This window comes from Crocodylus siamensis, chromosome 10, assembly GCF_052110815.1.
Source record: "Crocodylus siamensis isolate JL-2025a chromosome 10, ASM5211081v1, whole genome shotgun sequence".
Taxonomy (NCBI): domain Eukaryota; kingdom Metazoa; phylum Chordata; order Crocodylia; family Crocodylidae; genus Crocodylus; species Crocodylus siamensis.
The window spans coordinates 33,772,969-33,796,540 of NC_143404.1; the positions used below are offsets into that span (position 1 = coordinate 33,772,969).

At 45.3% G+C, this 23,572-nt stretch overlaps 1 protein-coding gene across 2 annotated transcripts in view; it reads left to right on the forward strand.

The window, feature by feature from the left end:
* CTNNA1 (catenin alpha 1) overlaps positions 1-23,572 on the forward strand; it is a 179,234-nt gene that overhangs the window by 30,312 nt on the left and 125,350 nt on the right. For both annotated transcript variants that reach the window (XM_090064372.1, XM_090064371.1), the window contains 4 exons: positions 7,421-7,587; positions 11,797-11,916; positions 19,030-19,296; positions 22,222-22,425. In XM_090064372.1, the coding sequence (XP_089920498.1) occupies positions 7,421-7,587; positions 11,797-11,916; positions 19,030-19,296; positions 22,222-22,425 (758 nt within the window). The remainder of the gene's footprint in view (positions 1-7,420; positions 7,588-11,796; positions 11,917-19,029; positions 19,297-22,221; positions 22,426-23,572) is intronic.

The window sequence follows — 23,572 nt, forward strand, 5'->3', positions numbered from 1 at the left end:
TCCTGCCTCACGCATGGGTCTATCCCAGCTACCCTTGCTGGGGTCTTGTGGGGAGCTGGGCCAGGCCTATCATGCAAAGGAGCTCTGCTCCCCTGCCCCAGCTCTGGGTGCAGCAGAACCTACTGCTGTCAAGATGTTTGCTTGGGGGGGGGGGAAGGGAGCCCCCCCCACCACCATGTGGACTCAGTCCAGCTCCCACCAAGACCCCAACAGGGGTAGTTTTGGGAGGACTCCATCCCTGCTCCCAGCCGCTGTTGACAGGTGCCAGCTGGCAGAAGAGAGGGTGGGGAGGAGGGACTGGAGAGAGAGGCTGTCAGGCAGTCCCTTGGGGGGGTGCTGAAGTGCTCCTGCCTTCTGGCTGGGGCCGGTACAGGCAGACTCTGACTCTGTCCCCTTTTCCTTCCTCCCCCCTACCCCTGTGCCACCCCACAGGCAAACACCTATTGGGTTCAGTGGCACTTGTGTAAAGTGCCATGAGTTAGAGCACCTCCCTGATGGGCTGCCTGCACTGGTGTACCTGCCCTATAGCTTGAAGTAGTGTGTGTGTGCTTCAGATAGGTGTACTGAAAGTGCAGTGGCCCATTAGTTTACTGTCATGTGCCACACAGGCTGCCCATGCCACTTGTGGCACACATGCTACTGGTTGGCCACCCTTGCAATAGAATATGGGATAAGACACCCATCATATATTTAGCAATGTGTGAAGTATTGTCAGTTCTGTTCTTCCTATGTAATGCCACTGAGGAGGGTTAATCATACTATCTGAGAATGTTTTTTGTGCTTTTAGAGAGCATGATTAGATTGAAACTAGAAAATGATCATTTTGTTTTGATGGACTGAAATCATAGTATATTTAAAATGTACTTAGTCCTATTAGGTCTAATTGAATTTTTAGCATCTCTTATTGATGAGATCATGACATACAATCCTCGCTAGTTTGCCACCTTTGTACTGTTTTATGACTTTTCTCTCTAACGTTTAGCATAAACCCAGGATTATAATGCAAAATAGACTACTTGCATAAGAATATGTAACAAGCCCAGAGCTACAATGTGATAGTTTCTAATAATTGTATCTTTTGTAAAAGAACTGAGTTTTCAAAAATAGCATCTTAAGCTACCTCCATTTCAAATAACTTAAATGCTAAGTTTTGGATTTGAACTGTTTTTTTAATTTCTGACACTAAAATACTTTCTTGGAAGGCAATAAGTGCCTGCTTAGAGAATGTCAGTGTTCCTTCTTTTCCTTCATGCCCTTAAATCTATGAAGTAAATTTGTCTGTGCTTTTTCCCTTTCTTTGGAAAATAGGAGTTTGAAAGCCAGCTTTCTTCAGCTTCTAGAATAACAGATGTGCGGTAACTTAAATTTAAACTTTCCCCTCATTTATGAGAATTCATTTATCTTTTTAAATAGTTCTGTGACTAGCTGTTTGAACTCTGGTGACACAGCATTTTGAAAGTTGTCTTTTGTCTTTTATTAGAAATGAGAGGAATAACCTCTTGCTTCACAATTGACTTGTCACCTTTCAATTTCAAAGCAAAGTCCCCTTCTCCCTATCCTTTCAACCTTTCTAGCTACCTACTAAAGCATCATGTGTTGTTGTCTGAACTTAAAAATTGTCAGAGTGCAGAAATGAGTGCAAGGGAGCTTTCTCCTCATTGTCTTGTACTTAAGTAGTCTGGAGTCTATCCCTCAAAAGTAGTAAGAGAGGGATTAGTGATAATCCTGTTGTGATAATTGGTTTTAGGCAATGTGTGTTTAAAATCCATTCGCGATATTAATGTTTTGGGTAGTATTTATTAATGTAAAGGAGCATTTTGGAGGCAATATGTTGCTGCTCTGGAGTGTGGACGCGGATAAATTTGGAAGAGAGAATTCTGCTGGTTACAAATGCATGTGCGTAGAAGTTTAGTTTCACTGACAGTTAATAACAAATTATGCTAAGAAATGTCCCATTTTGATTTATGATGTTGTCATTAACTTGAAATATTTGCATCAGAGATGCATGATTGTGCAAATCTTCCTTTTCACTTATGAAGCAGTCCCCAAAATTTAAGCTAATGTCAGCAGGAATTTGGGGTGCACAGAAAGATTTTGGGGACCGATAACTGATTTTTAAGGAGGCATATCGGCCAATACTGATCCAATTTCTGTTGCAGCTATTTGCAGCTGGTAAGTCTGCTGTGGTAGGGAGGGAAAGAGCTGGGGTGGGTGTGCAGATCAGGCCCCTGTGGTGAGGGAGGGACTGGGGTTGGGTCAAGCACTGCTCAGCCAGGGCAAGGTGGGGTGCAGGATGGAGCCGCGGTTCATCTGAGGGGCAGCTCCCACTGCTGTGCGCACCCTCGGAAGGCATGGGGTGGGAGGGGGCGTGTTCCCCCAGGTCTGCACAGAGGGGGCTGCAACTACGGGCTAGGGCCGGGGCCATGCTATATGCATGGGGGGGGGAAGGAGGGTTGGGCCAGGGCTGTGTTCGGCGGTGCTGGGAGGAGCGTTACCGGGGGGCGTGGCTGCAGCCACCCCAAATTTCTCCATAGTCCCCCTCTACCATAGCCTCCCTCACAACACCACCACAGCCCCCACACTGGGAAGAGCCTGGAGCAGCCCTGGCCCCAGCCCACAGCTGTAGCCCTCCACCACGCAGATATGGGGGCACAAGCCCACATCACCCCCTGTGCCCTCCCAGTGTGTGCACAGTAGTGGGAGGGCCCATGGCCCCTGAATGAGCCGTGGCTCTGTCCCATGCTCCACCCCACCGGCTGGGTAGTGCCTGCCCCAACGCTTGCCCCACTCCCTCCCCCACCACAAGGAGTATTGATCTGCCCTTCCCTCCCCCCTCCCCTTACACCACAACAGACTTACCAGCTGCACACAGCTCTCCAAGCTGCCGGGCTGTGCTCCTCACTGCCTACATGCTGCACTGTGGCTGTCCACATGCACGGGCATTTATCAGCCAAGTTATTGGCCACATCAGGCTGATTTCTGATGCAGTCGGTTTTCTTTATGTCAGTGCTGATCTGATATTGGACTGATGTATTGGTGCACCTCTAGCATGAATTTATGCATTAGTTTTCCTGTTCCCTTTTTAATCCTCTGTCCCCCATGTTTCTTTTGCTCATTTAAGGTATTCTCACTTCACGTAATCAGTTTTATTAAGACTTAAAGAAAGCACGGCCCTGCTAGTAGTCATAGCTGATTGTCTGCCTTGGACTTCTACATTTTTATGATGTAAATGCTTTCGTACACACCATTTCTTTCCTCCCCTACTCTTCCCCTTTCCCCTACCACCCCCAGCATTCAAATACAGTAAGATTTGTGTCTCTCAAATGATGCTAAATCTGCAACCCTTATACCATCTTTGAAAGTCTTGGAATAATGTCTCCTATATATGTTAAAGTAGGGTTGGCAGGCTGATCAATTGACTATATTTTTTGTCTGGTTAAAGATTATAACAGTTTTACAAAAACCTACAATTTTGTAGCTTTCTTGACAGAAATGTGATTTATTTTATTTTATTTTTGACACAATGTGCTTTTTCTGCATATCATTTGGATCTATTGGCAATTTTTGACTGATACTTGACTAGTCAGTTGCCTGAATTTTATTGACTGGTCAGATACCCAACCTTATGGCAAAGTCAACTCAGAATATTGCACATCTTAACTGTTTTTGTGGTTTAAAAATGTGAAAAGACTAGATAAAGCAATTTTTGACATGGAAGGAGAACTAAGAATGGGCTTGCTTTGCTAAGCTAATTCAAAAAATCCTGCGTAGGCAGATATGCACTTTTATCTAGAATAGTAGAGACATCAGATTCTACACCAAAGGACTAGTGGTCTGAGGCTGGAGCTATTTCTGTACCTCAAGGACCAAAACCAAGTAACCAGTACATAGGAATTCAGTAACTGGACAGTTACCACTTCAAAATCTTTAGGGGGGGTGAAACAGCACAGAAATGCAGAATTTTATGTGGTAAGCTACTGAAACAACATTTAGATAGGGTGAAATATCTTTCCCCATGAGGGAATTGGTGAATGTCATAATTTAAGAACTATTTTTTAATGTGGATATGGAGAGATGGGTACATTGATACAGCATTGGGTACATTGATACAGCATTAGCCTGAGCTGCAAGAATCGGGGCATATCTAACTGTAAATATTGAATGCCAAAGAAATGCTGACCATTGGGAGACTGCCACTGTATAACACCATGGAACTTCTGAGTATAGGACTAGACCAGGGGTTCTCAATCCCCAGCTCTCAGACTAGATCCAGCTGCTGGTACCATATCATTCAGCCTCTGGGTGACTCCACAGGCCTAAAGATTTGGCAGTGGGTGAGTGGTGGTACTGCTCCCCTGCTGTCAAATTTCCAGGCTAATGGAGAGCTTCTCAGCTCAAATAGCGTGGCTCCGCATGCTGGATTGATTGCAGGGCAGTGCGGGGTGAGGGGCCAGAAGGTTGAGCGCCACTGGATTAGACAAAGCTCTGAAGTCTTGAGGTTTTTTCCATATATCTAAATTCTATACTTCCTTATTTATGGGAATTTTGTCTTTGTAGCTAGGGAAAGCCAGTCAAATTTCAGGCAGGAGCTCATTTGGTTTAGGCCACCATTGCTATGTTTCTTCTGAGAAGCACTCAAATAAGCTACTAGCTTTTGTACCCCATACTCAAGTGATGAAGTGCCTGCCCCATTGTTCTGCATAAACTTTATACTGCAGAAAAAATAAATCCAGATTTATACTTCAGAGATGACTTTCAAGCTCTAAATTTCTCTCTCTCCTTCTGAACACTCTGCAACCCAGAGATGGGCAAAATGCGGCCTATGGGCCACATCCAGCCCTCCAATTGATTGTATCCAGCCCATGGGTCAGCAGCCGCAAAGTCATAGGATCTGGCCCGTAGGGAGCCAGTGGTTCTAGCTGCAGCATCGTGCTGGGCAGGCACATCCTGACCCTATCCACAGCTTACACCAGCTCCTGCCATATGTACCAGAAGCAGCTCTGGGTGCATGCTGGCATCAGCTATGGATGCTGGCTGCAGGATCCCGCTGGGGAGCAGAGTGACTGGCTGGGACCACAGCTGATGCACTGATGTAGCAGCATAACCTGTACACCCAGGAGGATGCCCTGATCCCCAGTGGGAATCAACTGCCTGCATCAACAACTGATGCTGGTGTCTGCCTGGCACTGCTTCCAGTGTGCAGGTTGGCAGCTGGTGTAAGCTGTGGGGCCATGCTGTAGGTGTGGGATGGTTGGGGGTGGGAGCGGGGAGGAAGTGGGGAGACGATGACAGAGAGGTGGCCCTGCCCACAGCGAGCAGCAGCATCTGTTGCTTGGGTGCCAGCCAAAAGCTAGACTCAGCAAGGGGTGCGCTTGCTGCTTCCGGGGCCCTTCTGTCTGCGGCTGCCCATAAGTCATGCTGGGGCTGTCTCATGGCTCCTCCCCACTGCTGCCCACCTCCCGTGCCAGGCCTGTGCGGTGGCAACGGTGTGAAAGAGCTATAGGGCAGCCCTGCTGCAGGTCACAAACAGAAGGACCCCAGAAGTGGCAAGTGCGCCTGCTGCTGGGCCCAGCTTTTTTCCCTTGCTGTGTTTAAACTTATGCATATAAATATACAGTTCTGACTAAAAAATCACCTGCTATTAGGGTAAAAATATGGCTTTTCTGCTAGTTTCTTCACTTTGTTTTTGAATATGTACCAATTTTGAGCATAATGTGTTACAACTTTTGAGGGAATGAAACTTCTGTCCACGCTATTTAAATTATTATAAATATATACCCAGCAACTCGTGTAGAAAATTCATCAGGATGGATAAAAATCAGTGGTTTTTTAATCAGTTTTTTATTTTAATTGCATTTTTAATTTTTTTGTTGAGATGCTTATTTTTAAAAATAAACCTATATAAAGACGGGTTTAATTTATGTTAAAGCTCAAAGATTTCACCATGGAATAGGGAGTATAACGTCTCATTTTATACTATTTCGGACAATATATTCATGTAACCTTTTTAGAAAGGTTTTCTATAAATAGGTCACAACAGGCCATGGACTATATTAGAGGTTCCTCTACAGATGAGTAAAGATTAAAGAAAACCATTCTACCAAATGGGACTCAGTCTAGAAGATCCCATTAAACATCTCTGTGATGCTTAGTTTCTTTTCTCAAACTGCGGATTTAGGTCTCCAGAGATAACATCCTTGTTAACAGCAGTATGTGGAGACAAGAGATAACGGACCTGATTACCTACCCATCAGCCCTATTGTCTCTCTGCAAGTTTGTGTAAGCAAGCCCTTACCTCTCTCAAAGTGTAAAGGTTCAAGAAGTTAAATGAATAGATTATTGCTGTGGCTGGAGCAGATCTGGGCAAGAAGGAGGAGTCTGGAGATAAATGCAAGAAGGGAGGGGCAGAAGAAACAAAACAAACATTTTGAGCAGACTGTTTCAGAAATCTTTAAGGATAAGTTTCTGAATATAGCCTCTTCGTTGATTTTGAGATCTAGTGAGGCAATGGTATGGTAGAAGGAAAAACCTGTCATGGCAGCAAGCTTGCCAGGCCAAAATCAAAGGTGAGAAGAAACCTAGAAGTGAAAAAATTCCCAAGCTAATAACATGTGGCTTCAGTGCTCATTTGTCCTCCTAATACAGCATGGCAAAAGTATCCCCCAAATATCTTTGCTTAATCTAGTGAATTGGAGATAGTTCACTTCCCAATGACTTCACAAGTATGTGCCTCAGTTAGCTTTGGTAAATAAAATAACCAAGTGATAATTCAGTTTTCTGATGGAGCTGCAAAATTACTCTAAAAAAAAAATCAAAATAAATCGCTGCTTTAAAATGTATAGTCTTTACCTTCTTAAAATGAAACCTATGTCTACCTCTGAGTTGTGAATAATATGCATTAAGGTTATATCAAACAAGAACACACTTTTTTGTAGAAAACAATTATTAAGTCGAGGCTTCCTGACCAATGATTTAAAATGTGACTTAAAACAAATTTGATTTAAATCCAATCCACCCTGAATTCATATCCTGTTGCCAGCATATACAATATTGTTTTTGACTTTGTGTACTGAACCTTCTGTAACACATTTTATGGATTTCTTGAATACACTTGCCAAACCATGTTTTTTTTGTGGAACTTTACATTCATGTAGTATCGCTTCTCGGCCTCTTGAAGGCTCAGACCGAGCGAAAACATTTATTTTTAGCATCTTTTCTCTTTTTCTGTGCTTTTGGCTGTTCAGTGTAGAAAGCATGGATGTTCTGTAGTCATCACTGGATGCTGTAAACCCTGAGCGGCTTGTCAGTGAAGGTTCGTAAAGAAGAATTTACATGAACTGGTTCAAGGTGTACCTCTTGAACTGGAATGTATGACAGTGGTAAAATAATTTGTTTCTCAATCTTCCTAACACTTGTCCAGGTGACTTGATGAAGAGTGCATCAGGAGAGTTTGCAGATGACCCCTGTTCTTCTGTGAAACGAGGGAATATGGTACGCGCAGCCCGTGCCCTCCTGTCTGCTGTTACCCGGCTGCTTATTTTGGCTGATATGGCAGATGTCTACAAACTTCTTGTTCAGCTTAAAGTTGTAAGTGTTTTTAAATCTGTAGTTCAGTGTGCTATTTTCCTGATGTGAATTAGTAGGGACATACTGAATTCATGATTTTGTGGATTCCACAAAATCTGGCATTATCTGAGAAATCTGGATAATACCTGCAGATTCGGGGGGCGGGATTTACCACTCGGGCTGGGAAGGAGAGGAGCAGGGAGGCCTGCCTACTTGAAGGGCTGCAGCTGCTGCCCCATCCTTTGCTGATTTGGCTGTGAGGGCTGCCTGTCATGTGGCCCTGCCCCTGTCTGATTGGCAGTGAAGGGGTTGGGGCTGCATGATGGACAGCCCTTGCAGCCAATCAGTAGCGAGGGACAGGGTCACCTGGCCCCCCGGCCCCCCTTGACCAGAGGCGTAGGGCTGGGGAGCTATGCTCTGCCTGCAAAATGGCTGCCCAAGCCTGCATTCTGCCCATGAAATCATGGGGCAGACTGCAAGAATTTGGTAGGTCCCTATTCATTAGGCTTATTCTGCCAAATAGTCTGTTTTATGTACTAACCCTGTAACACTAGTATGGGCAAAATAGAGCCTGACGGCAGAATTTGGCCCAGGAGGTACTTTCATCTGGCTCACAGTGCTCGCCAACTATTTATACCCCAACCAGCCCTTCCACCCACACATGAGATTGGGAGTGAGGTCCCTACATATACATACTCCCCCATATACTCTTACACCTCACTCCCATCTTTGTGGGCAGAAGGGCCTGGGCCAACCAGCCAGCATGCAGCTTCCGGGCAGGGCTGCTGCTGCCACTGCTATAGTCACTGGGGGACCTGCTCAGCTTCCCTGGCATCCCACTTGCTCCAGGCAGAAGGTAGGGAAACAGTGGGGGTGGGAACGGAGCTGCAACTGTGTGGGGGGCATGGGGCTGATGGCAGTGACAGTGTGGAACTCGGGTGGGCAGTGTGTGGGTATGAGGGAGGGTGGGAGGGTGTGGGGACCCCCCCAGTCTTCTCCATGATGCACAGCCATGCTAGGCAGCAGCAGCAGGCAGGGGCTCTCAGAATACTTGTGCCTAGCAGAGGTGCTGGTGCCTGGTGGCATGCAGCTACAATCAGCACTGCACATTGTGGCAAGGAGTTCAGCTAAGTCAGGCCACCTCTATCACCAGCCCTCCCCACCATGCACATGCAGTCTCTGTACTCATGCAGCACTGGAGGGAAGCTCCTCACGCTGGAGCCAGCTGTCTTCCCCCACCTTGTGCTGCATAGGTCTTGTGACCATGCTGGAAGTAGAAAGGAGCCCCAGCCCCTGCTTTCCTACAGAGCCCTGGGACCTGCGCTGCAGAGGGCAGGAAACACAGCTGTCTCCAGTGCATGGGGCTTCCCTTTCATGGTGCGCAAATGCAGGGGCTGCACATGTGTGGTCAGGAGTGCCAGTGATAGAAGTGGCCTGGCTGGGCTGTGCCCTTTGCCATGAAGTGCAGCACTGGCCAGAAATGCATGCTGCCAGGCAGCAACAGCACCTGTACCAGGTACGAGTACCCTGATTGTCTCCTGCTGTTGCTGCTGCGCCATGGGAAGAGTGTGGAGTGTGCCCCCACACCCCACAAATGCCACACACCCACACCTCTCACAACCCCCCACATATATACACAACCCTCCAATATATCCTATGCCCCTCACACCCCAGCATACACATGCACACACCCCCCACACACAATATACAAGACTAAGAATGTATTTTTGAGTTATAGTTCGCAAACACAAATCATGACAAAAATATTTTTTGTAATAAAATTAAAATATGTTATAGTAGGTGTTTGACTTTTTGGGTATGATTTGTTGTTTTTGTTTTGTTTTTCTGGCTTTAAAATGTCAACCACACTTCCCAAAAGGAGTATTTCTGGGGTGAAAGGGAGGGACTTCTGATGGCACAGGTTGGGGTTGGGGGGAAGACTTTTGGTCCCAAGATGGCAACCAGGGGGCAGGGCAACTGTCAAGGTGTGGGGCTACCCATGCAGCCCTAGAAAGCTCACCAAACATCGTTAAGCAGTCCTCCCTCTGAAATAATTGCCCACCCTTGCTTTAATATCTAGTTTGTTCTGTTCTCTGGCTAATTTGCTTCCAAAATGGAGATTTTTCTGTACTGGTGTTCAAGGCTTCTGTTTGTCAGTTGTTTTCATAGTTTCATAGTTGGTAGGGTTGGAAGGGACTTGAGCAGATGATCACATCTGACCCGCTGCCATGGCAAGAAAGAGAACTGGGGTCAGACGACCCCGGCAAGGTGTTCATCCAGCCTCCTTTTAAAGACACCCAGGGTAGGAGACAGCACCACTTCTCTTGGAAGTTAGTTTCAGATCTAGCTGCCCTGACCATGAAGTAGTGCCTCCTGATATCTAGCCTGAATCTACCCTCTGCCAGCTTGTGACCGTTATTTCTTGTCACTCATGGTAGTGCTCGGGAGAACAGGGACTCCCTCAATGCCTGCTGGTCCCCCCTGACTAGTTTATAAACGGCCACTAGATCTCCCCTCAGCCTTCTCTTGTGGAAGCTGAACAGGTTCAGGTCACTTAGCCTCTCTTCGTAGGGCCTGCCCTGCTGACCCCGATCATGCGGGTGGCCCTCCTCTGGACCCTCTCCATGTTGTCTACATCCCTTCTGAAGTGTGGCATTTCAGAACACTCTGTGTTGCTATTGAACACTGAGAGTGCAGACTATAGTGCAGTTCTACTTGACATCTTGCTGCTTAAGCATATCTCAAAAAAAACAAACAAACAGTATTTGTCATTCCTTAACTGTAAACTAGGGGTGGGCAAAATATGGCTTGCGGGCCAGATCCAGCTCATGAGGCCATTCTATCCGGCCTGTGGGGGCTCTAAAAAAATTTGGAAAATTAATATTTATCTGCCCTTGGTTCCTGTTAAAAATGACAGGAAACAAGGGCAGTAGGACCCAGGAGAAGCCCGGTGGGCTCCCACAACAGCTGGGCCGTCCGGCCCCGCCCCCTCAGCCGGAAGCCCAATGCAGGGTTCTGGGTTGGGAGAATGTGGCTGCCCCATGCCAGAAACTCAGGTAAGGTGGAAGGGAAGGACCCCAGGCAGGGAAGGAGCCTGGGGAAAAGCTGAGTATGGAGGGTGGGGAAGAGTGGCCCCTTGCACCCTGCACTGCAGCCACTTGCAGCCTGCCTGGGGCTGCCTGTGCCTGCTCTGGACAGCCCTGCGTGGGCTGCGAGTGGCTGCAGCACGGGGTGGGCGATGGGCCACTTTTTTTCCCCCGCCTCACGCTCAGCACTGGCTTCTAACCCACCCCCACTGCTAGCCTGGACCCCATGCCAGCTCCAGGCTTGCCTGTCAGGGCTGCGCATGGTGGCAGCAGCTGTGGCCCCCTCCCACTTGCCATGCCAGGCAGTATTTGTGACTACTGACTGTGGGCTGCCCAGTGCATGCTCCAGGCAGGCACCAGCAGCCAACACTGCCTGGCACAGCAAGTAGGGGGGGCCGCAGCTGCTGCTGCCATGCACAGGGCCCAGGCTGGTTCTGTGCGCAGGGAGAAGCGGCTCCTTGCTTGCCACGTAGCCAGCACCCCATGCTGTAGCTGCTTGCAGCTCGCATGGGGGCTGCCTGTATCTGCTCCAGACAGCCCTGCGTGGGCTGTGAGCGGCTGCAGCAGGGAGTGCCAGGCATGGGGCGGGCGAGGGGCCGCTTTTCGCCACGCTCAGCACCAGCTTCTTCCCTGCTGGTGAGCAGGGGGTCGGGGCTGTGTGCTGCTCCTCACCTGTACCATGGGACTGGGGGGCACTGGGAGTGAGTGGGTGGGGAGCCAGTGGAACTATGGGGCCCGCACTGGTGTCCCAGGGCCAGTGCTGGTGGGGCCCGTAGCTGGGTGGCAGGAGCGCATTGTCCCAGTTGGCAGGGGCTCTGTGGAGCCAGGCCAAGTCCTCACTTCTCCCTGCTAGTGCAGCCTAGCCTGGCTCCACAGACCCCTGCCACCCTGTGCCCTGCTTTGGGTCCCACCGGTGCTGGCCCTGGGACATTGGTCCCAAGATGGTGACCAGGGGGTGAGGCACCTGTTAAGGGGCAGTGTTACCCATACAGCCCTTGACAGCTTGCCAAAACTGGGTAAGCTGCCCTCCACCCAAAATAATTGCCTGCCCCTGCTGTAATCGTTAGTTTTAATTATTTTTCTAACTATATACCGGAAGCCCGGAAATATATAAAAGAAATAAATAGTTATTTTTCTTTTGTAGGTGGAAGAAGGTATCCTGAAATTAAGAAATGCTGGTACTGAACAAGATTTAGGAATACAATACAAGACTCTCAAGCCAGAAGTGGATAAACTTAATATAATGGCAGCCAAAAGACAGCAGGTACTGTAATAGGACTTTCTATTTTGTCTTCAGTGGCCAACTGTTCTCCCTTTTTGTTCACCGGTAAAACACCTTTCAGAAACTTAGTGGAGGAGCCAGGAGCAGCTGCTTGGTTTGATTATCAGGCAGTATTAATCCGCATTATATATCGTGCTGTTCACTTTACGAATCACCCAATAGCATGCTTAAAAAAAATTTGAATCTGTTGCGTAATCAATCTTTGCTCAGCTGTTGACTGATATTAAATCCTTCGTAGACAAAGCCACTAGTTGTGTTTAATTTAAAAGTAATTAATGGGGGAGGGGGGGAGTTTCATAGATTCATAGATGTAGGGTCGGAAGGGACCTGAGCATATCGTTTAGTCTGACCTCCTGCCTTGGGCAGGAATGAAACCAGGGCTCATAGGACCCCTGCTAAGTTTAAGCTCATATGACCTCAGCTAGGCGGTTATCAAGCCTCCTTTTAAAGACCCCTAAAGTAAGAGACAGGACCACTTCTCTTGGAAGCTGGTTCCAGATCCTGGCCATTCTGACTATGAAGTAGTGCTTCCTGATTTCTATCCTGAACCTACTCTCAATAAACTCGTGGCTGTTATTCCTTGTTACTCTGGGAGGTGCTTGGGGGAACAGGGTCTCTCCCATTCCCCTCTGGTCCCCCCGGTAAGTTTATAGACAGCCACCAGGTCCCATCTCAGCCTTCTCTTGTGAAGGCTGAACAGGTTCAGGTCCCTTTAGTCTCTCCTCGTAGGGCCTGCCCTGCTGTCCCCTGATCATGCAAGTGGCCCTCCTCTGGACCCTCTTGATGCTGGCCTCATCCATCCTGAAATGCAGTGGCCAGAACAACACAGTACTCCAGCTGTGGCCTGACCAGTGTCTCATAGAGGGGGAGGATCACCTTCTTGGACCTGCTCGTGATGCATCTGTAGATACATGACAAGGTGCAGTTAGCTTTGCTGACCGCGTCCTCATACTGGTGGCCCACGTTTATTTTGGAATCAATAATGACTCCAAGATCTCTTTCTGCCACTGTGCTTTCAAGAAGGGAGTTCCCCAGCTTGTAGGTATGCTGCTGGTTCTTCCTGCCCAAGTGTAGTACCCTGCACTTGTCAGTATTGAATCCCATCCTATTCACATTTGCCCCTGTAATACATTTAAGTGCAAACTCATGGTTCCCATAGCCACCGTAACTTGGCAACATTGGACAAACAGTTTTAATAATGAGTGCTTTTTATAGAACTTCCCATCCCTAAATCTCAATTCCTTGCAAAAAAAGTCAGTATCAGTTTTCCTTTTTAGTAGATGGGGGATCTGATGCTGAGAGAAGAAATGACATGCCCAAGGTCATTGTGTAATCCATGGCAGAGTAGGGCTAGAATCTAGGAGTCCTTAATGCTGCCTTACATTAGCATTTTCAGACAGAAAAGCAAAGTAATTTCATATAAGCAAGGCAACAGAATTATAGGTGCCCTTGGAGTCATCTACATTTCTGTGAGGGCAGATGGCTGGTAGGCTTAGCAGCAGCATTGTATTAACAGAAATTTTGCATGTAATTAGGGCTTTTCTATTTTGGATGATTATCTCAAGCAAATGAATACTTCAGCAGTTTTTTTTCTAGTTATCATTTTTTGTGCAGGCTCTAAAAAGGCATTTTCTTCTGTTCAGATGTTGGACGTGTGACTAACCTAGTGAACTCTGGCTTAATCTTAAATTGTGTACAAGATGCATTTTGTTCAGTGTCTTTGAAATAACTCATTCTTATAGGCAAATAAATGTCAGCTACATTGAAAAGTAAGGATGGGTAAATTGTCTTGCTAGTTTGAAATAGTGTGGTTATTCTAGATGAATTGCATTAGAGTTCCTGTTTTATAAGAATTAAAGCCTCTAGTGTCAGCAATAATGCATGTTTTTATTCATATGAATGAAAAAACTAAAGTAAGAGACGATGTTTTATCTGAATTTTGTGCATATGTCTGTCTGTCTAAAATCTCTCTTCATTTTGCATTTTTTGCCATGGGTTTAAAGTCTCTGAGGGAGACTTTTTTACTGGATGCAGTATCTGAGTTCTTTGGTATAATTTTACATTAAGTATAATGTGTGAAATTATAAATGTTAACACAAGATGTTGTGGCTTCACTGAGCTGAATGTATTCAGCTATCTGAACAGGTTTTGTAGAATCTTTCCAAAGTAGTTCCCAAAGCTGGGGGAAGTACTATATACTATACAAGTAAACCTGCTTAGAGCTTTTCTCCTGCTTTATTAACAGGTCTTAATGACTTCAGCATTATTCATTTTCTCCAAAGGTTATTGACTTATGTTTTTTACCTTTTGTACTCTTAAGGCACATCCAGACGAGCATGCACGTGCCTCTTGCAGCATCTCAAAGCCCTTTGACTTGCTGCAAGAGGCATGTGTGAAAACAAAAAAAAAATTTGCCCTGCTGCAGATTTGCAACACAGGGGCTAAATTAGTCCTCTGGATATCCAGGGGTCAAAAAATACCCTGGGGGGAAAAAGTTGGGCAGGGCATGGTCCAGGACTGTGCTGTGAAGCAACCAGAGGCTTGGGTCCTCCACAGAGACACTCTGGTAGCCACCCATAGTGTCTCTATGGTTAGCACTTTCCCCCAGATGTATGCTGCTGTACAAGGCAGGCAGCATGCCAGCCGCAGGGAGCTGGACCTGGCCCCCCGCTCTGCACCCCACAGCCCCGTCTGCCTGGCACCCACACTGCCACTGCCCCATTGCTTGGGGGCGGCAGGGTGCTACGTAGCTCTGTACTCTGTCAGGCAGCTGGGGTCACTCAGGCTGAGTGATTCCAAGCCCCAGGTGATAGCCACAGTGGGCCCAGCTGCCTAACAGTGTGCGGAGCCATGCAGCACCCTGCCAACCTGGGCTGCACCTGCACAGTGGGGCAGTGGCAGTGCGGGTGGCAGGCAGCCGTGGCCTGTCCCCACTGCTCCCCACCCCCAGTGCTGTGCGGGGGGGCTCTGCCATGGGGGAGGCTGGAGCCAGGCAGGGGAGCCATCAGGGATCTGGGGCTGCAAGAGGGGGGAGGTGGGGCCAGGCAGGGCAGAGGAACCATCAGGGGTGCTGGTGGGGGATGGGGCTGCGTGGGGTAGCAATCCAGGGGATTGGTGGGGCCTGTGGGCTGTGGGGGGGGCAGTCCATGAGCGGGGGGGACAGGGGGCAAGTTCTTCCACAGTCCCCCCATGATCCACCCACCCCTATCCACACACCCCATGTCTCCCCCAGTACGTACCCTGCGTACCCAGCTTCCAGACAGGATGAGACCTGCTGGCAGGAGCTGTAGCTGCAGAGGCAGCTGTCCCCACATTCTGGTCAGCGAAGGGGTCAGGGGGAGGTCTAACTGCTCTATGGTAAAAAAACCAAAGGCAAACAATAAAACATACAGGTAAGTATTTAGAATTCATTTTATTATGATGATAGAGACACTGGTAGGCTTTCAAATTGCTTTAACACTGTAGATTTATCAATAAAACATTGCCCAGCTGGTCTCTGTCTGTCTCACTCTCTCTGTCTATATAGTGGTCTTGTGTTTTAATTGTGGATGAACATGGATTTTGGGGTATTTTACAGAGTGACTTTGGGATTTTTTTTGCAGGGATTTTTCAGTTTTCTAGGAGGGAACATGAATGCTTGCTAGGGAGGCAAGTGGCAGGACCCAGGCAGAGGAGCCTGCGCAGAGCTGGCACCTTGGACGCAGCTGGAGTTGGCTGAGCTCCTGGCCAGTTGGGGCCAGGAGGACATGCTTTGACTGTTCAAAGCAGGCCACCACACTGGGAACATCTTCCAGCCGATAGCTGCCCAAATGGCTGGGCGGGGCACACGTGGCCTTTTTGCAGCACTACTGCCAGCTCTGCAGCCACAGCCCACTGGCTGCTGGCTCAGAGGGGCAGATGCCTGTACTGGCTGTGCAGTCTCCATTTGGGTCTGGCATGTGCGCAGCAGGTCACAGCCAGGCAGCAGCCTTCACTGCCAGACTGCTGCAGTGGGTAGAGGGTGCAGGGAACTCTCAGGATTGCTTCAGCAGTCCAGCTGGCACAAGGGATAGTGTCCCCAAGTGCCAGTTGGCTGGGCCCCAGAAGCTCCTGAGAGCAAGTAGCCCTGAGCCACTTGCCAGGGCAGCTTTTTACACTGCTAGGGCCAGCACAGGTGCTGGCCTCAGGCTCTAGCTCCCCCTGGCTGTAGATCTGGGAGGGTCAGGCAGGGTTATTTTGCCCCAAGTGGCACAACTTGCACCACACCGAAGTGCATATCCAGGCACATGTGCTGATGCAAAAAGCCCCAGCTCACACTTTTATCACTTCTATTTGAGCTGCTACAAGCACACATGCCTGCATGTGTGGACAGATCCTTAAGGAGTATTTATTAAATTTTATTTCAAGTACTTCTTGTGTTCTGTTCCTACCCCTGTACTGATCTTAATCAAGCTTGTATCTTTTGATAAAGGCCTATAAAGCCAAGAAAAGTCATTTTGTGCTCATGTTTATTTAACTCAAAAGAAAGGTAAAGAGCGTAAATATTGGAAATATAAATAAAAATTTCAGTGATCAATTATAAAATATTAGTAATGCTAGAACTTAAATGTATTTTTAAAGATATATTCGAAAGAGATTAAGTACCACATGAATTTCAGTGAGTGGCCCATAAAAACAGCATTGTACTAACGCAGAACACTTGGTCTACATAAAGATTTTACTGACATAGCTATTGATTGAGTGGAAAAAAAATACGTCCTAAAATTACATTGCTATGCCATCAAAAGCCTGGGGTACATGCAGTTGTACAATAAAGTCCTTTTGCTGAGAACTCAAACCTGTTCCTCCAATGGAATAAGCTAAATTGGTAAATGAAGCGGCACCTCCATTGTAAATACAGAGGTATATTTATACCTAGGCACTTTTAAATGTAGGGAAGGCTCAAGTATCAAGATTATATGGTTAGCATTTACCCAGGTGGCAGCGGAGAGTATACTGAGAATATTTTTAAATGCTCAAAACAATTTCTTAAATTGAACTGAAGAAAATAAGGTGTCACTTAGAATGTTCATGATTTACTAGTTTTCTTATTTAGAGGGATACACTAGGGTTTATTCCAACAAGCAGCTAAAAATATTCTTCCTTTTTATCCAGTTCACACAATTTATTAGGTATCTCGTTCTTTTGTGAAAAATACCAAAAGGTATTTTTATGAGGCTGTATTAGCGTCTATCGGTTGCAAGTAGAATGTAATCCTAAGTCACTGTCCCCGATTTTTATGAAATCTAAAGATTCCTGACCCATGTTTAATAGTAATGATAGGATGACATTGACATCTTTTATGATAACACAGTGGGATCCTACTTAGTGTGGAAACTCAAGGGGAGAGAATGGGATGTTATTGTTTGAATTTTGGTGCTTTCATAGAATGAAAAGTGTTTTTAATGTTCTATTAATTTTTTCTTTTGTTTTGGGTAATATCTCTTACTTTGCTTTGAAAAAGGTTGTCCTGGTTACTGATACACTAATGACCTTGCACTTCAGTTGGATTTGATCCAGAGCATGTTTCTGTGTGTAGTTTCACTAGACTCCTTTTCTTGGATTTTATTCAGCAAAGGATCATTCAAATAAAATATTCCTTTTCACTCTTTGTTATTCAATGTTTGTAATGCTATTCAAACCTGAGGAGGAACAGGAGAAGGGAATTATATACATCATACTGTTGGGTATACTATAACGTGTTTTTAGACTGGAAAAATATACTGTTTGTAAGATACAAAAACTTACTCTTCCAGCTCCAAAAAAGAAAAGGGTGGGGGGAAGATCATTGCTATATGTGTGCTTGAGGCACCAAGAGGGTCCTTGAAAGCAGTAAATTTTACAAAAGAAAACCCCAGTGAGTGCTTCAAGTCCTTCAGCCTTTGAATAACATTTTCATGACTTATAATCCCACCATTTTAAATGTTAAGTTTTGCATATACTGAAAATTGCTGTCCTGTAGGGTGGAAGGTTGACCATGTAGAAAAGAGCTGTAACCTTAACATTTGATCAATTGGGATCTTCTTAAATAGAAACTTAACCATTCCATACATCTTGTAGAAACACTCCTTTTCTAAAAGTCCATTTGTTTCTTATATCCCAACCTTGACACCATCAGAAAGCTTTTGTAAAAGGAAAGGAATTTTACCTTCCCCACCCCTGCTAAAGGAGTAGGAAGGGAGCCGTGTTCAGAGATGAGCCTTAGAGGAATAGGCTCTGGATTCTTCCTGTGATCAGAGAAGTATAAGTTACTTACAGGAACCAAGTATCCCTACATCTAAGAGATTTTAGGAGGAAGTTTTGGAATGCAGAGTGGGGTTAAGACAGTGGTTTTCAATCTTTGTAGACTTGAGGCATCCATCAGAAAATGCCAGCTCCTAGCTTTCCTTTTTTTTTGGATGATGGAGAAATAATAGAGCAGCTTGTCTTGCTGCAGAGAACTTGGACCGAACAGGACTGAATGCTCTTGACATTGCAGATTCCTGTTTGAAATCTCTGGGTTTATCTCATAGATAGGTGTTTGTACACATAACAGTACTATTATCATTTAACAGCAACACATGGCACCCCAGGATGCTGCAGCACCCTGGTTGAAGAAAACAGTTGGGTTTTTTTTTCCAAAGTTTGGCTTGGTTTTGGGTGACCGTTTTAAAAACAACAACAACAAAAAACTAAGCACATATAATCATTGCACCCTGTTCTGTTACACATTCATTTACTTTCCTGAACATTAGGAAATAAAGCATCAATGTAGATGTCTAGGCCAGTTGTTAGCACTGAAAACGAATCATCTACTTTGTCATGTCAAATAATAAATATCTTCATTTGAATTTTTAAAAAGTTAAGTTTGGGGCTGCTATGCAGCGTCATTACTTAATGAGCTACTGTTGTGTTCCAAATGTAACCAAACTTTTATTAACTACAGACATGGAAAGAACTGTTGCTTAGTTGAGATTTAACCTACTCTTGGGTAAAGAATGTACTTTTAGCTTTATTAAAAGGGAAAAATATGTAGATCTTAAGCATAGTAAGTTTCTCTAAATGTTGATAACTTGTTTTGTTTTTGTTCTTTTACAGGAATTGAAGGACGTAGGCCATCGTGATCAGATGGCTGCAGCCAGAGGAATTCTACAGAAAAATATTCCAATACTTTATACTGCTTCTCAGGCCTGTCTGCAGCATCCTGATGTAGCTGCTTACAAAGCTAACCGGGACTTGATCTACAAACAATTACAACAGGCAGTCACAGGCATTTCAAATGCAGCCCAAGCTACAGCATCTGATGATGGCACCCAACCCCAGGGTGGAGGGGGAGAGCTAGCTTATGCGCTCAACAACTTTGATGTAAGTATTAAACCTGTTTGACACACAGTGTAACTTTACTTTGTATATTTCATTTCAAAGACTGCTGCTTATAAATTGGTTAAAGACAAGAAAAACATCAGGAAGGTGGTTGACACCATGGAAGTTGTAGTATGTGGAAGAGTAATCTGTTACAGAACTATACAAAGGCTGTGTTTCTTAAGTAGAGAGTGATATTTAGGATGGTATTTAAAGGCCCTCTGTTGTGTTCACAGTTGAAACCCTTTTATGTTCCTATTTCTAAAACAAGGATTTATATCGCCCACACAGTGGAACTACACCATTTCTTATGGCTGGAGACTTGTGGATTGAATGAAGGATAAATAAACTCGAGAGACTTTATCATTCTCTTCTGGTTGCTGTTTGGAAACTAGTAATTCTACATAGTATAGTAAATGTGTTCTGCCAGCTAATGGATTCTTGTAATATGCTAGAAATACTTTAACTAGCAGTAAATGTGTTCTTAGTAGCTTTTTATAGTGCTGTTAGCATCTTACTGAGAAGTGAAGTATGTTTATATGTTCTTGGATTAGTGGAAAATCATTGTTCCAAATGTCATTGCCCAACTGCAGTCTCCAGGACTCTGGCTCTGGATGTATTGTTTTATATCTTAAGGCTGAAGTCAGAATTTGTCTACTAAAAGAATTTGCAAGACTAGAATCCTTGACTAAACACCATTAGTTGATTTGAAATAGTTCTGCCTTGTTCCAGAGGCTCTTTAGAATTGGCTAGCCTGTTGCAAAGGTTGTTCTCACCTCTTGGGATTATGTGGCCCACTTGTCCAGCTCCTGGAAAATCAGTAAAAAAATTACTATAGGAAGACAGTGAAACAAAGTGGGATAGATTCTGATAGATTTTTCACAGGCAGATGAATTATTTGGGAATTGGCTTTATTATACCAGGAGGAGATTATGGAATGTGGAGTTCGAAGTTATTGATGTTGGTTCAGAATAGCTGTATTAATACATGGAGTCCATTTCAAGCAAGCCCAGTAAAAATACTTTAATGCTGAACAGTAGCCCATTTTATGCCACATTTAATAGAAGAATAATAGAAAACTGTTACTGAGCATACTTGTTCCTGAAGCTGGCTTTTTGTAACTGCAATGAAGAGATCTCTGACTAATAAAGAAGGTGGTACCAACATTTCTAGAAGTAAATAAAAAGTGGACTTTAGAAATGGCTGTAGTGAATGTTTTCTGTTGTGGAGTCCTTCACCCTGCCTCTTTCCTATACCTCTCGCTGTCTTTGCCTGCCAGTTACAAATTTTTGCCCTTTTTTGCCCTCTCCAAAAATATGTTTTTAGTACCCTAACCTCCACCTTCCCAAAAAGTTTTGCAATATAAATAAAATGTGTATACAGTGAAAGGCCATGACTACAATCTTTACCTTTTCCTTAAATAATATGTGTTTAAATATACGTGTGTGTGTGTGTGTGTGTGTGTGTGTAAAACCTATTACCTTACATAGAACTCTTACCTTATTTTTCAAGCTGTCTGCACAAAGGAATGTTTGCAAAAAAGCCCCACTATTGCTGGTTCATTAACCATATTACAACACTTAAAAACCATTTTGTAGATCAGTTTGGGGCTCTGGCAGGTGTTTTTGGCACTATGGTGTGATTTGATTAGATTAAACAAGACCTAGTTTAGTTGACAGTGCCTGGAAATGGCTTAGTTGGCCCAGCTTGAAATATCGAGATTATGAGTGTTGCTGACTAAGTATAAGATAGTGTTAACAATGGGTAGAAATGTCTAAAACTAAGTGGCATGATATCATTCTAAATAAGTATTTGAAGATCCCAGGAATTCTACCTATAGCTAAAGTAAAACATTGTTCAGTGGCAGTAACATGTGAATAAGTTGTATTTTGTTGGTAAAAGTTGTTGTAGCAATAAATGCATGAGTAACAATATACTGAGTTCCAGAGAACCTATGCATCTGACAGTTCAGTGGCAAACTTTATGATTGTGTTCTGGAGGAGGAAGTGTTCAGTGCACAGAAAGGATGCGACTTGCGTGTAGTTATAGACTGGTCAGTTTTAACTTAAAAAAAAATTTCAGGATTTGTTCTAAAGCATTAAACAACCTGCAACAGCTGTATGTTCTTTTTTCCATAATACAGAGATTCTTTTAATGAAATACTTTTAAGTGCTGTGGGGTGACATCTAGTATACAGTTTCAGCCTGCACAGAATTTTTATGGTAGCACTGGGATTTGGACTAGAATTGCTGATGCAGCCAAAACACTGTCAGTATAAGTTGTACTGTAGTAATACTCAATTACGATAAACCTGCTCTTTGCTCTGTCTTGAAAAAAATGATTCCTGTAACATTTTAAACCTTACTATACCTGTTTTCACTTAACTTTTGAGAACAATTTTATATTCCTCTGTGTAATTATGTAGAGGGGGAAGGAAGAAGGAGACTGGATAAATTAGAGCAATGTATTACAAAGAGCATAATTTAGAAAGTTTCCCTGTTCATTCATGATGGGGTGGTAACATTTAACAAGCCAAATAGTTAAGATTTGACTAGATTGACATGCAGTTACTGAGAATTCAGTAGCTGTGGTGTGATTTATGCTGGCAATACTGCATGATATGTAGATTCAAATATGCTTTCTTGTGGCCAAGTTTTGTTTAACTGCTGTCAACATTACTGAACAGCAAGAAATGTCCAGAAACTTTAATGCATAGGGGAGGTTTCTCATAATTTTGTTGGACTATCTACAGGGAAGTAAGTTTCTACTGTAAAAACAAACAAACAAACAAAAAACCCCGAAAAAACAAAATATGGTTTCTTTCATGGATACTGTAACAATTCTAAGATTGGATCATTCTGATGAATTAAAGTAACAAGGTGCTATCAGTTACTGATTACTTTTTATTATACATTTTTCTTTTACTAGAAACAAATTATTGTGGATCCTTTGAGCTTCAGTGAGGAACGTTTTCGCCCTTCCTTGGAAGAACGTCTGGAGAGCATAATTAGTGGAGCAGCCTTAATGGCCGATTCATCCTGTACGCGTGATGATAGACGAGAGCGTATTGTTGCTGAGTGCAATGCAGTGCGGCAAGCTCTGCAGGATCTACTTTCTGAATATATGGGGAATGTGAGTATCCACGGGTTATATTGTGGGGGGGGGGTTTCCAGTTGGTTAGTTGGTTTCTTTTCTCTCTTAACATTTTAGAAGAGAGACTTGAGTCTAGCAGGCTTTGAACTGTATCGTATTTTCATGAAGAGATGCACAATAGAAATGCAGGGCTGCAAGTGACTTCAAGAGGTCTAGCCCATTCTCTTCTGCTTGTTTGGGCAGAAGCAAGTGTGCCTAAACTGTTCCTTCCTTTTCTTCCCTTTCTTGCGTCCTTGTGACAAGGTATTTAGCCATAGGTAGAAGGAGAAAATTATTATTTGTGGGGCTGAGCATGCATGCACTTGTGTGCGCCTGCATCCCCCACCTCAAGCAGGTAAGTCTGTCATGGAGAAGGGGCAGGTTGAGGGCCCCACGGTGAGGGAGAGAGTGGGACAGGGACTGGGGTGAATGGGGCCCTGGAGTGGGTGTCTGGGAATATTGGAGCCCTGGGCAGCTCATCCAGGAGTGCAGGGAGGGTCCTGCCTCTGCATATACCCTGGGGCACATGCCCCCCAATCTGTGCACAGCGTGAGGGCAGGCTGCCACTGCAGGTTGGAGCTCTGTGCCCCGCTGCCCTGGGAGCAGCACACCACTGTGCCTGTTGCCACCAGGCTGCACTCCATCGTCTGCCTGCTTGGTGGCGGGCACGTGGTGTTCTGTGTCTCTCAGGGCAGTGGTGCAGGGTGCAGAGTCTCAGCCCACAACGGCAGCCTGCTCTCGCATCTCAGAACTTCCCCACACCCTTGCATTAGTCACCCAGGGCTCTGGTAGTCCCATTTGCCCCTGCCCCACTCCCTCCCTCACTGGGGGCCTTGATCTAGCCCCCCCCCCCATTCCCCTTCCCCTTCATAGAATTGCCTGGCTATCGTGCTAGGCAGTAATCCACATGCCAGGGCTGCAATCCTGGCTGTGAGTGTGCCTCTCCCCCTGTTCCCCAGCTGTAGCAGCCCAGAGCCTATAGCCTGGCTGTCCTACCTGCTGCCCTGCGTTTCGGGGGTGGGGGGACATGGTGCAGATAAGCCCCTTCCCCTGGGCCTTCCACCACCTATGTATGTAGCAGGATTCACAGATTTCATTGGAATCTGACAAGCCATGCTGTAAGTGCTTCTGCCATGGCGTTGAACTT